The 15,693-nt window shown below is 39.5% G+C and overlaps 1 protein-coding gene across 3 annotated transcripts in view; it reads right to left on the bottom strand.

The window, feature by feature from the left end:
* TUSC3 (tumor suppressor candidate 3) overlaps nucleotides 1-15,693 on the bottom strand; it is a 716,299-nt gene that overhangs the window by 167,144 nt on the left and 533,462 nt on the right. For all 3 annotated transcript variants that reach the window (XM_075860043.1, XM_075860050.1, XM_075860035.1), the window contains one exon: nucleotides 3,216-3,385. In XM_075860043.1, the coding sequence (XP_075716158.1) occupies nucleotides 3,216-3,385 (170 nt within the window). The remainder of the gene's footprint in view (nucleotides 1-3,215; nucleotides 3,386-15,693) is intronic.

Genomic DNA, 15,693 nt, shown 5'->3' with positions numbered 1-15,693 from the left:
TATATCCATAGGACAGGCAAGTAATCAATAATATTGATAACTACTTCCAAGATATAAGACTATCCTATCTATCTATCTATCTATCTATCTATCTATCTATCTATCTATCTATCTATCTATCTATCTATCTATCTATCTATCTATCTATCTATCTATCTATCTATCTATCTATCTATCTATCTATCTATCTATCTATCTATCTATCTATCTATCTATCTATCCATCTATCTATCTCTAGGGAGCCTCTTTCATTTACCAATGTTAAAGGGGTTGTTTCTGGCAATCAGATGTTAGAACCGGGGTAAGCCGTGTATGACCAGATATTTCTCCTGCAGTGGCCGCAACAGTGGCTGTCAATTAAATGGCTGACCATTATATGTACAAACAAGCCAGGTGAGACAGAGCAGCTATATATTCTAGCTCATAGAGGGTCCTGAGCAGGGACCGCCCCCCGCCCTATATGGTATCCATACGCTCTAAAAGGAGTCTTCACAAGATAACCATTTTAATCCAATGCAAGTCCAGTCTTTCAGTCATGCGAGTCCCGTCTGGTGCATGCCTAAAAATGAAATATCTTCAGATGAAATTGGTACTTACCAATGCATCTACTGAAACTGGCTTCTTTTGAAAGGTAAAACATACAGGTGGCGGCTGAATTTGTCATTTGGCTAATATTGGGATATCACAGCATGGTTTAGTCAGTGATTTTCTATAGGATTACAATGTAAATATATAAAATTATCCTTTATCCTATAACGGCAAGTAATTTCAGTGCACAAAAAAATTAATTTAATGACATTTTCAGCTATGCTATATTTGCACGCATTGCCTGCTCAAAGAACTAAATTTTTTTTAAAGGCTATGTAATAAAATGGCATACGTATATTTAAAATGGATTGAAACATATCTGATTGGGAGCTATTTACTGGATATATCACACTGCAAAGTTATTCTCCAAGTTTGACCCAGGGTACAAATCTGTAGCCTTACTGTATCTACTCCTTCTGTAGACCAATTATTTGGTATAAATGACAGTTTCTGCAATATTGCCTCTTCAGCCCATACATACAATAGCTTGGCGCCTTTCCTTGAACACTATGCTAAAGATGAAGTCATGTACATAAAACTTCTATATTCTCCATTTAACAAGTCTTCCAACAAAAAGACGTAGATCAAAAAGTACTAATATTGAAACATTAATGTGTTTGTTTTTACTTTATAGTCATCTGCAATGATCTAGCTAAAGAATATATAACATACCATACTAGTCTATGTACACATTGTGAAACATCAGATCTTAGAAAAGCATAGATATTGCAATGCACATGATTTTTTATGGCACTCTTCTCCTCAGGTGTTATCATCTGAGACCGAACCTGCCAACAGACTAGGAAACATATGGAGATGAACAAAGGAGAATCTTACATCTATAGATTAATATGACTGTCTAGGTTGTACAACCCAGCTAAATCACCTGCTGTCTCTGCTCGAAACACATTGGCATCTTGTCATCAGATGGTGCCAACGTCTATAGATTCAGTGCCAGCTGCTGGAAGACACTGAAAAGCCATGTATTTCATAAACCTGTTGAATTTCACGAACTGTATCACTTTGCTGTGGTTTGTAACAGATACTAGTACTGTGTGACTTTTTAATGGATACAATATTAATATGGGCTTAGTGGGCTCAGTGGGCTCTATACAAAATATGGCTTCTTATCATCTACTGTATTTCTGGTCTTCTAGGATGCAATAGGTTTTCAGAATCATTAAAATTACCTTTGGTAGTTTGCAACAAAAAGAGTTAAAAAGTAAATTCTACCTGTAACCCCTAAAATGCTCACTTACCGGTTAGGATGTACGGATTAAACTCAATTAACTACATGCAGGTACAATATTTATTTAAAAGGGTTGACAACCCCAGTCCACGTCCTATTAGGGCATATGGACTGCATATAAGCCAGAGTGCAGAGCTGCAGAGTATCAGCAGCTCCCGCTTTGGTGGACCAATACATGGGTGAAAAAGTATGGCTGCCACAACTTCCACCAGAAATAATAGCTAATGTTTTATTTAATGTTTTTTTTAAGCTAATGCATTATTTTCACGAAAGGTTGTCTTGAGTGAGGCAACCATATAAATATAAACTAGGATATACTATTACCACATTTTTTACTTTTCGGTTAATTTCTATATAGCATACATTTTATATATATATATATATATATATATATATATATATATATATATATATATATATATATATACACACATATTTAAGATCAGATGTCAATGATAGGCTGTCAGCACAGCACAGAGCTGTGCATTAGGAGAAGAACCATGTTAATTATTAGACACAATGAAAATGTATAAGATTGGGAAGGAGACTTTGATTTGTGCAAATCATCTTATGGTTCAGTTCAATATTATGAATAGTTTGTACTATACTCCTGCTTCACTTTATAAAATGGGTTTGATTGAGGAGGCAAAATGCCATAGATGCCAATATCCGGTGGCGGAATTTTGGCATATGGTATGGGAATGCCCAACTATTGAGTCATATTGGTCTTTGAAATTTAAAGAAGTGGCATCTAAGCTAGATCAGGAGATCGTGAAATCTGCTCAGTTGGCACTTTTGAATTGCACCGCAGAATTGGTAGTGGCAAAGTTTTCGCAAACACAAATCCGTCTTGTCTTGAGTTTCATTGTTCGCTAAATTAGTTATCGCAAGGATGACCTCTTATTAGGAATGGAGAAATATTGTTCTGAAAATCAAAATGTATGAGAAAATAAGACCTAAAAAGCTGAATCAATTACATAAGTGAAAGGAGCTTTGGGGTATCTGGAAGTGATGTGAAATGGAGAATGGATTGGGGGGAGGCCATCCCCTTTTTTTCACTTCTGGAGGGTTTGGGAATTTCTAGGGTATTGTGTGTAATGTTATTTTGTATTACCCTTTTCTGTGCTTGTGCCACAAAAACTTACTGAACAAAATAAAATGTTTAAAATAAATAAATAAATATTAGACACAAGCCCACTAATGGCAGCAGATTAGGAACAGACCTCTCATAATACAAATGTAGCATTTCAGTTCCAGATAATTCAGAGATATTATTTCTGACTATAGGTTTTTATGTGTAATAGAACTATGAAAACATTCAGCAATTACCCAGCTCCACACAGGACAATATTTAGAGGAACAATGTCCATCTACTCACCGGCATACAGAACACTGTCGCTGAGGTTGAAGGGCAGTGAACATCACGATTACAGAATAGTTACGTGGTGGCGCCTTAACAAATCTTCTGAACTTGTCTCCATTCATACGTATGACAGATCGGCGAGAGCTCCATTCCATCATCTGTTCCACCTTTTCACTTAAGAGGTTCTAAAAAATACCAAAATTGTGGTACCTGTTACTATGCAATATAAAATCTTTAGATCCTGATGAAGAATTAAAGACAAGCAATGCTAGTTGTACTTAAAGAGGCTCTGTCACCAGATTTTGCAACCCCTATCTGCTATTGCAGCAGATAGGCGCTGCAATGTAGATTACAGTAACGTTGTTATTTTTAAAAAACGATCATTTTTGGCCAAGTTATGACCATTTACGTATTTATGCAAATGAGGCTTGCAAAAGTACAACTGGGCGTGTTGAAAAGTAAAAGTACAACTGGGCGTGTATTATGTGTGTACATCGGGGCGTGTTTACTTCTTTTACTAGCTGGGCGTTCTGACGAGAAGTATCATCCACTTCTCTTCAGAACGCCCAGCTTCTGGCAGTGCAGATCTGTGACGTCACTCACAGGTCCTGCATCGTGTCGGCACCAGAGGCTACAGTTGATTCTGCAGCAGCATCAGCATTTGCAGGTAAGTAGCTACATCGACTTACCTGCAAACGCCAATGCTGCTGCAGAATCATCTGTAGCCTCTGGTGCCGATGTGTCCTCGCTCGTCTGACACGATGCAGGACCTGTGAGTGACGACACAGCGTGATCTCTTGAGAACACGGCTGTGTCTGCACTGCCAGAAGCTGGGCGTTCTGAAGAGAAGTGGATGATACTTCTATACACAACGCCCAGCTAGTAAAAGTAGTAAACACGCCCCGATGTACGCACATAATACACGCCCAGTTGTACTTTTGCAAGCCTCATTTGCATAAATACGAAAATGGTCATAACTTGGCCAAAAATGCTCGTTTTTTAAAAATAAAAACGTTACTGTAATCTACATTGCAGCGCCTATCTGCTGCAATAGCAGATAGGGGTTGCAAAATCTGGTGACAGAGCCTCTTTAAGTCACGTGTCTTTGCAAGGTAAAAATTCACAGGGAATTCACAAGAACTTAAATTCATGGACACAACAACTTTTGACTATGAACCAGATACAACACGGCATGTAACATCATTGCAGTCATTCGTATAATGCTCGCTTCTGCTCCAAATAATGTCCTCCTGTCTATCAAATAACAACACTTTTTGTCTCAGTGACCGCGGAGTCTAGTCTCCTAACAGACCCAACTATCGTGGTCACAGACAAGAATTCAAATAGGGGCCTAGGATAGGGCAGGGCGACTCCACGCATAAAGACAGAAAAAGTTATGGAATATGACTACCAGTTTTGAGAGTACAAGTGCTTGAACTAGGGTATGGACTGCAAAAAGTAGGGGGAAAGCTGGTAATGGGTATAGAGGACAAATTTTTTGCATTTTATCTATTTTAGGCTCCAAAATATTTTTCTGCAATTGGTTATTATTTATTATTGCTATTCCAATACATAGCAAGCTGCCCAGTGCCATTCAGTGTCCATTTCATCAGCTGGGCTCTGACGGCTCAGTCTGTAGCCTCTCCTTTCTACTCTTGAATGCTCATCTAAGCCAAATTCTGATCAGAATTGGGCTTGGATAAAAGAAGTGATAAGAAAAGTGAGCGTGGTCTCTCAGGAGAAATAGTTCAAGCCAAATTTATTAAGTGAATTAAAATGGCCCCAATTTACAGCTGAAATCTACACCTGCTGATAGCAGGCATAAAAATATTTTTTTGCCATTCTGAGAGGTCAAAATGTGCCTAATTTATAAGAGGCATGCTGTTACGATTAGAAATAGAACTGCTGCTAATCAATGATTTATGTTATCTCTGTGTTTGGGCGTTGCTAGGCAATGCATTTGGTCTGAGACTGGATTTGGTCATCATTTAGCGTTACCTGGTTAATTAGGTCGGTGTACTTTTCTTGGGCTTATATATACATCAGGCCTGTATGACTCAGGTGCTGGTTAAACGGTTTCTGGCATGTGCTAAAGTCTTTGCAGATTCTAGTTGGTGACTCTGTTCTTGTCTATGTGTTTGTTTGTACTGTGAGACCTGTTGGTCCTCTGAGAGATCTAGTTTTTGTATAGTGGTTTTATGTGCATCCTGTGATCACTAGATCCACTGGTTTGTTTACCTTTCCTGCTCATTTCGTCTGCTGCCAAGCTGTTGTCCTACCCTGCTGTGACATATTATTCCGATAGTGTCAGCGAGTGCTGTTAATTCTTGTCCATTGTCTATTCATCTGTTAATTGCCATTTCTTCTGTAATCCACTCCATTTATGCATCGTCCCCATATTTTACTATCAGTATTCAGTTCCACTGGTGAGTACTTGTGCCTTTTGTTTTCTGTCAGTATTGATGTGTGCTTCACCAATGTGATAGAGTTTGTCTGCAATTGCGGTCTTGGGCACCACAAGCGGCGTAACACATGCACCTTTTAAAAAATTCAGAGCAAACACCAATGACAGTAGCACATTTAGGAGTAAAGGTTTTCGACTTATGAAAAATCTGTTAATTCAAGTGATGAACAACTCATGATATCAGTGGTCTCATACACAAGCTCTATGACACCTCTGACCAGTTGTACATTTACTCCACTTTTGTATAATAAATTACTGTTAGACATCGATAACGATGTTGCACATTTGACATAAACAAGCCCCCCTCTATGCTGTCACATCCCTTTTCCAAGACAATGATCAACATTTTTGCATTGATTATTCTTTACCACTGTTTTCTTCCAGGGTTCACTTGAATTTTTATTAGTGTCTTTTTGTTTTTTTAATATTAATCAATGGGACCATCTCTTAATATGGTTGTTTTGTCTTTTCTTCAACAGTTTTTATTAAAGTTCGCAATGTAAAAAACTATAACAATCTGAAAGATTTGCCTAAATTCTTAAAGATGCAGCAAAAATAAAAAGCAACTATTTCACAAGGTACAAACTTTAGTTATATGAAAGCAACAGTAATAACGGAAATACACTTTTAGGGCATAGCGTGGGTGGTGAAAAACCAATGAAAAGGTAATAGAAATAACATTAAAGAAAAAAGAATAAACTAAAAAAAAAAGGAAGAGTGGAGAGTAGGAGAGATAGTATATGGGACAAGCAGGAGACTCAGAGGTAATAACAGTTATGTAAATCAACAAATTATGGAGAGGAGGATAGGCGTAGCGAATCTATGGACGCCACAGCTTCTCAAAATTAGTATTTTTGACAAGTAGTATGCTGGTAAGTTTTTTTTTGTTGATACAGGTTGTCCAAGTGTAGTATAACTTCTCGGAATTGGACTGTGTGTTTTTTTCAGGAGTGAGCTATGGTTATTTTGTCAGGTAGTAGAATAAAGAGAATAATTTGAATTGGGGATGGCTAAGTTCTGGTGGTTTAAGGCGCAGAAGTGCTAATTTGGCATCTGTACGTTTCATTATGCCGAATACTCGGCACCAAAATCCAGTAAGTTTAGGGCAGGCCCACCATAGTGCATCCTGACACCATCTCTTCCCCGGGTAAGCAACACGCAAGCACCCAGTTGTTCACATGATGTAAAAGAAAATGTGATTCATCAGACCAGGCCACCTTTTTCTATTATTCCATGGTCCAGTTCTGATGCTCACATGCCCATTGTAGGCGCTTTCAGCATGGGCCCTCTGATTGGTCTATGGCTACGCAGCCAAAAATGCAGCAAGCTGCAATGCACTGTATGTTCTGACACATTTGTATCACAGCCAGCATTGACTTCTCATTAATTTGAGCTAAAGTAGCTCTTCTGAGGGTTTGCACGAGATGAGTTAGCTTTCACTGCCCACATGCATCAAAGAGCCTTTGGCACACATAACCCTGTTGCCGGTTAACCGGTTGTCCTTTCTTGGACCACTTTTGGTAGGTAATTACCACTATATACTGCATTGCTGCTGTCATTAAGGGTCTGTGGACCCAATGGGCCGTACCGCCTTGGCGGTAAGGCAGCTGGCCAACAGGGAGCAGGTGAGAGTCTATAGTTCTATAGGTACCTGTGACAGCTCAGACAGCAGCAGGGCAGGCTCGGCTGGGACTAGGTAGCAGGCGGACGTCAGGCGAGGTGAAGCAGGTCAGACGTGGATGCAGCACGGCACGACTTTGGTACAGCTCAGTGCTAGACCAGGAATGTATGGATTGCTTGGCACAGGAACTGGAAACAGGTATAGGTACACGGACAAGGACTGGAACAGGAAACACACTAGAAGGCCATCACAAAGACAAACTAGGGAACACAACAACGCTCCGGCATAGTACTAGGGGGCTGGACCCCTCTTATAGTCCAGGGTACTCACGGGTCAAGGTTCATCCAAGAGGTCCGGTGTGCGCGCTGCCCCTTTAAAAGCGGGCACAAGCGTGCGCGCGCACCCTACGGGATCCGGTTGAGGTGAGTGGACGCGAGCATTGGCGTCTCCGGAGGAGGCTGGCGCCAGTGCTTGCCGACTCGTGGCTGCGGCTGTCAGGGGGAAGTTGGAGCGGACAGCCCGCAGCCACGGACATTACAGCTGCCTAATATATCCCACCCCTTAAAAGGTGCCATTGTTATCCACTTCATTTATCAGTGATTTTAGTGTTATGGCTGAACAGTGTATATACACATACATGAAACAAAAACGACAACAATAAATGTAAAAAAAAATGTAAACCAAAATTAAATGTTTAATTTGAAATAAAATAAATGCAACCCACAAATTAATTACTATATTGTTATGTTCTTCCTTCATTTTTGAACAAATATGAGTATACGTCCAATAATGTGGAATTAACTCCTTTTCACGGCAGCCTAGTCTAAGTCCCGCACGGGTATCCCGTGCAGGCCGGAGCGGGTGCTCGGCTGTCTGATAACAGCCGGGCTCCTGCTCCAACGGTAGCGATCAAAGTTTACATTGATCATGGCCATTTAACCATTTAAATGCTGCGGTCAGTAGCGACCCCATCATTTAAGCCGTTTACAGAGGGAGGGAGCTCCCTGTCACTCATCGGCGGCCCGCAAATGCAATTGCGGACCTCCGCTGTGGTGTCATGGCAGCCGGGCGCCTAACAAAGGCCCCCCGGACAGCCTGGATATATGAGGCACGTCCAAATAGATTGCCTGACATTATTGCCTGTCAGTTTTACACTGAGTTTTATTGAATATACCAAAGCATTATAGCAGCGATCAAAAGATTGCATAGGGAAGTCCCCAAGGGGGGACTAAAAAAATAAGTAATAAATGTTAAAAACAATTAATAAAGATTACATTTAAAAATAAAATAAAACCGTTTTTCTCATTAAAAAATTGTTTTATTTAGTGAAAGTGCAAAAAATAAATAAAAGTACACATATATGGTATCGCCGCAACCGTAATGACCCAAAAAATAAAGCTAACATGTAATTTAAACCGCAAGGTGAAGACTGAAAAAAAACCTGCAAAAAACCATTGCAGAATTGCTATTTTTTTCCATTGCCCCGCAAAAAAGAGATAATAAAGGTTAATCAATAAGTCCCGTGTACCCCAAAAAAGTACCAATGAAAAGTATGTCTTGTCCCCCAAAAAACAAGCCCACATATAACTAAATTGACGGAAAAATAAAAAAATATAATGGCTCTTGGAAAGAGACGATGCAAAAACAAATAATTTCAGTTCAAAAGTCGTAAAACATAAAAAAAAATATACATATTTGGTATCATCGTAATCGTACCGACGCATAGAATAAATGTAACATATTATTTTACACGGTAAACACTGTAAATTTAAAACGCATAAAACAATGGCGGAATTGACGTTTTTTTTCTATTCCCCCCCAAAAAAAAGTTAATAGAAAGTTAACCCAAAAATTATATCAACCAAAAAATTGTGCCATTAAATAATACAACTAATCCCACCAAAAAAAATGCCCTCATACATGTCGACAGAAAAATGAAAAAGTTAGAGCTCTTTAAATGAGATGATGGAAAAACAAAAAAAATTGCTTGTCATTAAGGTCTAAAATAGGCTGGTCATTAAAGGGTTAACAGAACAGCATATAACATATGGAGGCTAAAAAAAAAGAGACAACTCGGGGCATCATTTTGTGGCACCTAGATTGTTTGTCATTTTCCTTTTCCTGCCCAAATAGTCCAAGATTATTAACTCATAAATGTCCTCTTTCAATATTAAAAAAAACCAAAAACATTAATTCAGGTGGAATTTCCCTTTAAAAAAACATTTCACAAATGAGAATACAGTGTTATACTATTTAAGTTTACAGATAACGACTAAAGATATTCTAAGGATTTTTTTTTTAAGATTGGCAATAATGTGACATTTCTTAGTCAATTCTGTTTGTATTTTATTTTACGACATTGTTCAAGCAGCCTTGATTAGAGACCTGCAGAGCAGCCGGATTGACACTACAAGTCAATTTCTAATTTCCACTTTTACTATGCTTACAAAACTTTCAAGATACTTCAGCAGATGGAGTGAATACTCCAAAGATTCTCAGTGAATTTCCCGTAATTTCATTTCAACCCAATTCTTAAAAACTATTCAAGTCAATCACTCTAGCTTGTTTACAAGACAAAAAGCAACAGGGTAACATGTTAAATGTGAAACATCACATAGAGCGGAGCAGCAGGAAGCAAACTGATTTCGGCTACTGAACACTAATTAGTCAGAGTTCTAGAATAAAGAATCTTTTTTGAAACATTTATTTAGAGTTAATTTTGTAGGGATACAAATTTCAAGAAAATGAAATGTATCAATTAGCTTGTGAATGTACGTTGACAGTTTTTTTTCATCATATAAAACTAAGATCTATAATGTGAACCTAAATTGGAAAAAAAAAAGAAGAAAAAAAATATGCAACGATAAAGTGATCCTAAATGTACACAAAAAAGTAAATACCACTATAGAAAAAGGTTTGGAATATATATAAATAAATAGTTATAAATAAATAATTATAAATAATAATATAATATTAATAAAACTTTCTTTTGTTAGGTCTCCTTTGAGGCAAATTTGATGTTACATGATCGAATCACACATGATCCAAATAATTTTTATAGTCTTTATGTAAATGATAACCATACCTGCAATTAGCATTACACCAATTATGCTGGTTTGTCGGAGATCATTTTCGTTAAATTGATACAGTTACAGTGAATGAATCCCCATACAGGCTCATGGGTGCATCATGACAACTGTTGCCAAGGACCTCCTGCCAGAAGACACCTGTGGATCCCTTTATTGATGGGAAACACATAGATGAGACTATGGTCTTTTACTCGGAAAAAAGCTGTTTTTCAGTTTTTGCTCGTAGTGTCACTTTAACTCTAGTTATTATTTTTTTTATTAAGTCATTTTTATTATTCAGTAATTAGTAATGTTGCCATTTTTAGAGGTCTTGTCTACGGTATATAATAAACTTTAAATGACGTATTACTAAGTTTATTCTGCATTCTATTATATTTGTTGGTTCAGGTGGATTTCTTTCCCGCCTGCAACTATTTGCATATTTATGTATACAATAAATTACATTGCTCTTAGTATTTTTTTTAGTTGTGTGGTGCAATGACTGTGGCCTTGCACTATCCATCTCCACTCCCCACCTGACATAAAAAACTAAGCATAGTCACCTTACCGCTGGTCTTCACCATTCCGTGTCCCCTCAGGCTTCCTCAGCGTGCGGCAGCTCATAAAATGTCCGGATACTGAGCAGCATCAGGGTGTAATATTCGATGCAGCACAGTCATTACTGCTGCCTTGCATATAAGGCCCTGATGCTGCTTGCACACTGAGGGAGCCAGGGGGACCCGGAGCAGAGAAGAGAAGCGGTAAGGTGAGCATAATTTTAAAGTCTGATTGGGGACAAGGGGTAAGGTACGGGGCCTAGCATTGTGCTTTACCTTGCTATGCCCCACAGAGCTAAATCTACACCAGCTAGGAGCTGGGGTAGGTTTTCACTGCAATTTATACCATCTTTATGGTGTAAAATATAATAAATTTGTTGGGCCTCTGCAAATTGCAAATTTAGGGCACTTTTGCGACTTTTCTATGCCAGAAAACTGGTGTAGAAAGGTTGATATATTCCCTAGATACTGTATAATTCTTCCTATATGGTAAATAGTTTTTTTTCTGGGAAATCAGATAAGTATAGTACCCGATTACCAAATAAGGACAAGTTATTTTTACCATTAGGGTAGCGTAAAAACTCCAGAATCTCCATCTGGATTTGACCCACAGAAAACAGGTGCTGAAATTAACCTGCAGTGCGGATTCTTAATGGAAATTCAGATGGAGAGTCCTCAGTTTTTGTGGCTGTGTGTGGACGTCCCCGTATATTGAAACTCTGAGTAAAAAACGTAAATTCAGCTTTTGGCCAATCCCATGACGCTTTAGATATCCCAATATTTCACTTAATTGAAGGCCGCCATTTCTTAGATGACCTACTCTGCTCTACTAGGCTGTAGCTAAAGCCTTTGCCGGCCCTGGCAACCAAGCAGCACTTGCATGACCACTGGGCACTAAATACCACAACTGCTAGCTTAAATTATAAGGAGGATGTATTGTATCTTTCTGCGGTTGTCTGCTAGGTATGATTAGCATGTTAGAGATTTCTTGGACGTCAAAAACTTTCATTATCTGGTTAGAAATCTGCTCCATTAAAATTACGTTGAAATCAGCAAAACCTTAATTTTTTTCTGTACAATAGCTAGCTACATGGTTATGTTCTCGGATACAAATGACAACTTATACCAAGCAGCAGGTTTTTTTTTTTTTACATAATGTATCTGTTTGGAAGCCTATGAATATTATTAGATTTTTTTGTTATAAAACCATAAGTTAAATCATATTAGAAATCTTTATAACAGGATTAGTTTAATATCAAAACACACAGAGGGGGGGGGGGGGATAAACTTTCCATGCCACTTTTCTTAATTCTAAAAAGTTGCAATTTGGGTGGTAAATTGAAAAAAAAGGGGCATGGCTTAACAAAAGGTGTGTGGGAGATTTTGTTTGATTTATGCCATGATATTGTAGCAGGAAAATTGGGGGGGGGGGGGGGGGGGACGGGACGGACATGACAGATAAAAGGACAAACACTGAGCTGTGTAATATGACTCCAGTCAATCTTACCTGCAAACGCTGATGCTGCTGCAGAATCAACTGTAGCCTCTGGTGCCGATGTGGCCGTCACGATGCAGGACCTGTGAGTGACGTCACAGATCTGAACTGTCAGAAGCTGGGCGTTCTGAAGAGAAGAGGATGATACTTCTCTTCACAGCGCCCAGCTAGTGAAAGTATTAAAAACGCCCCGATGTACGCACATAATACACACCCACTTGGACTTTTACTTTTAAACACACCCACTTGGACTTTTGCAAGCCTCATTTGCATAACTACAAAAATGGTCATAACTTGGCCAAAAATGCTCGTTTTTTAAAAATAAAAACGTTACTGTAATCTACATTGCAGCGCCTATCTGCTGCAATAGCAGATAGGGGTTGCAAAATCTGGTGACAGAGCCTCTTTAAAGGCATGGTGTCGCCCCAAAAACATGTTTTTTTTTTAAAATTTAAACATTTAGTGTGTGGGTGATTAAACATTGTTCAAATTTTTTTTATTTTTTTCGCGAGTCAGGAAATATTATAAATTTTTTCAAATTTTTCAAAATTTATAATACTACCCATTTTTGGTCACTAGATGGAGCTGTTTGGAGCTAGTTCCCAAAATTGCAGCATTGCAACATTGGGTTAAAAGCTATCGCTCTAGTGAGCGCTCAGCATCCCCCCCTCCTTTATCCTGGCTAGTGCCGGGATAAACGAGGGGTTTGAAAGGTTTAACCTGCTACACTGTGTGTCGCCATTTTTTGAGGTAACTCACAGTGTAGTAGGTTTACATGCAGTAGTAAACACACACAAACACTAACATACATTGAAATCGCTTACCTGCTCCTGCCGCCGCGGCCCGTCCGCTCCCTTTGCTGCCGCTGTTCCATGTGCACTTGTCCGGAAGCCGCGACCGGAAGTAGTAATATTACTGTCCGGCCGCGACTTCCGGTCCACAGGAAAATGGCGCCGGACGGCGCCAATTTCGAATAGGACTGTGTGGGAGCGGCGCATGCGCAGTTCCCACACAGACGCCGTACACGGCAGTCAATGGGACGGGAGCCGTTCGCAGTCCCTATGGGACTGTGGCTGCCGTATTCCATGTCTGTGTGTGTCGTTAATCGACACACACAGAAATGGAACAAAAAATGTCAGCCCCCATAGGGAAAAAAAAGTGTGAAAAAAAGAAACAGTAAAACACAAACACACAAATGAAAATAAACGTTTATATTAAGGCACTAACATCTTTAACATATAAATAAAACATTTGTGATGACACTGTTCCTTTAAGTATAGCCTGTGAAATATTCATTTAACACTAGGGATCATAGGATTATGGTTTCACTGTATAGTTAGATAGAATCTAATTGTGCTCCCACAATATAAAGAATTTTAATTATAAGGTTCACTGAAATGACAACTGAGTAAAAAGATATCTTTAATAGTAACTAGTTTAAAAACAGGGGTAACACACCACTGTGACATAAGCCCCACCGTGAAAATTTTTAAAAAATGTATTAAACAAAGAAAACACTGAGTTATTATGATACCTATATCTCTGTGTATAAACGATAATTGTAGGAAACAGCATATACCCAGAGCACAACAGTAGTACAAGCCCTAATTGTAGCATAGGTGTCCGACAATTACGGATCTCCTAACGCTGGGTTTCACACAATATATTGTCCCCAATGCACACGTTCCTTAAACATTAAACGACCCTACGCGTTTCAGATACTCATCCTCAGGGGTCCGTATCTTAGTAACTCTGGCCTCATCACCAGCGATATTAGTATTCAACAGCGGATATTCCGCTGTGCGTCACGGGAAGATGCACGTATCGATGTCAACGGCATACTCCATAGCAGGCGCTAGGTTACTATAAACGCTAAACTCCACCCATCGTATACGGCGGCAAAACATGAATTGACCAATCACAACACCCTCTCGATTCGTGACACCTGCCCATGTGACCCCCCGCCGTCGGCTGACAGCCAGGGGTCATCATCGGCCGCATCAAGCCGAACGCGCAGGCGCAGTGGAAGCCAAGGACGTGTCGCCCGAACTGCCAAACACGAGGAGGTAAGCGCTAAAAGATAATGTATTGTAGGCATATCCTGCGGCACAGTACATCACCGCAAGTGGGCAACCTCACAAAACAACTCAAAAGAAAAAACACATATGAGGTGGATGAAATTGCCAAAGTCCCTATTCTTTAGAAAAACTGACAAAGCGATCTCTTTGTATGTTGGCTAGTAAGTATAGCCATCTCAAATAAGTAATGCACAAATGCAGATAAACGCTCATCTACCCCGAGGTAAAACACCTATAGGGGGATGGTATCACACATTTTAAATAAAACATGTATAGTTAGTCTGCTCATTTAGACCTAGTGGCTGTATGCATTCCAGTCTATGGATCCACTGCGCTTCCTTCCGTAAAATCAGGTTATCCCAGTCCCCTCCTCTTTTGGGGGGTCTGACAAGTTCAATTGCTTGAAATTTTAACACTGCTGCCTGGCCTTGGTGTTTTGCATGCACGTGCTTAGATATTGGGGTGTCCCTACCATGAATAATATCTCCAACATGCTCCCTAATACGACGACGTAATTGTCGTGCTGTTTTACCCACATAGTTTAGGGGGCATGGGCATGTAATAAGGTACACTACTCCAGCTGTCTTGCAATTGACATAGTCCCGAATATTGTATTGTTTTTGTGTGACAACACTGGTAAAGCTATTCCCTTTTAGAATGAAATCACAGGCTTTACAACCACCGCATCTGAAAGTGCCTGGTATTTGTCTATCCAGCCATGTACCCCTAGGTGAAATGGGGTCAAAACAGCTGTGCATGACTCTGTCCCTTATATTTTTCCCTCTCCGATACGTGACAGAAGGCCTCTGTGTGATCTGGTCTGCTAGATCTATATCAGAACTGAGAATACGCCAATACCTATTCAGTATCTGCATAATGTCATTCTGTTTTGAATCATAGGTGCCTATGAGTCTGGTAACTTGTTCCTCTTTCCGTTTTTTAGGGACCAGAAGACATTGCCTATCTGCATCTCTAGCTCCCTCATAGGCTTTTCTAATGACACTCTCGGGGAAGCCTCTATCCTTCAATCTTGTTTTGAGTTCCTGGGCCTGGCACTCAAAATCACCCATAGAGCTACAGTTCCTACGTACTCTCATAAATTGGCCTTTCGGAATGCCACGTTTGAGGGAATAAGGATGACAGCTATTCCATTGCAAAAAACTATTAGTTGCTGTTTCTTTCCGATGTACCTTTGTGCGGATTGTGCCTC

This window comes from Rhinoderma darwinii, chromosome 1 (genome assembly GCF_050947455.1).
Source record: "Rhinoderma darwinii isolate aRhiDar2 chromosome 1, aRhiDar2.hap1, whole genome shotgun sequence".
Lineage (NCBI taxonomy): Eukaryota > Metazoa > Chordata > Amphibia > Anura > Rhinodermatidae > Rhinoderma > Rhinoderma darwinii.
The sequence above is the reverse complement of the archived record's forward strand: the minus strand, read 5'-3'. Positions and strand labels throughout refer to the sequence as shown.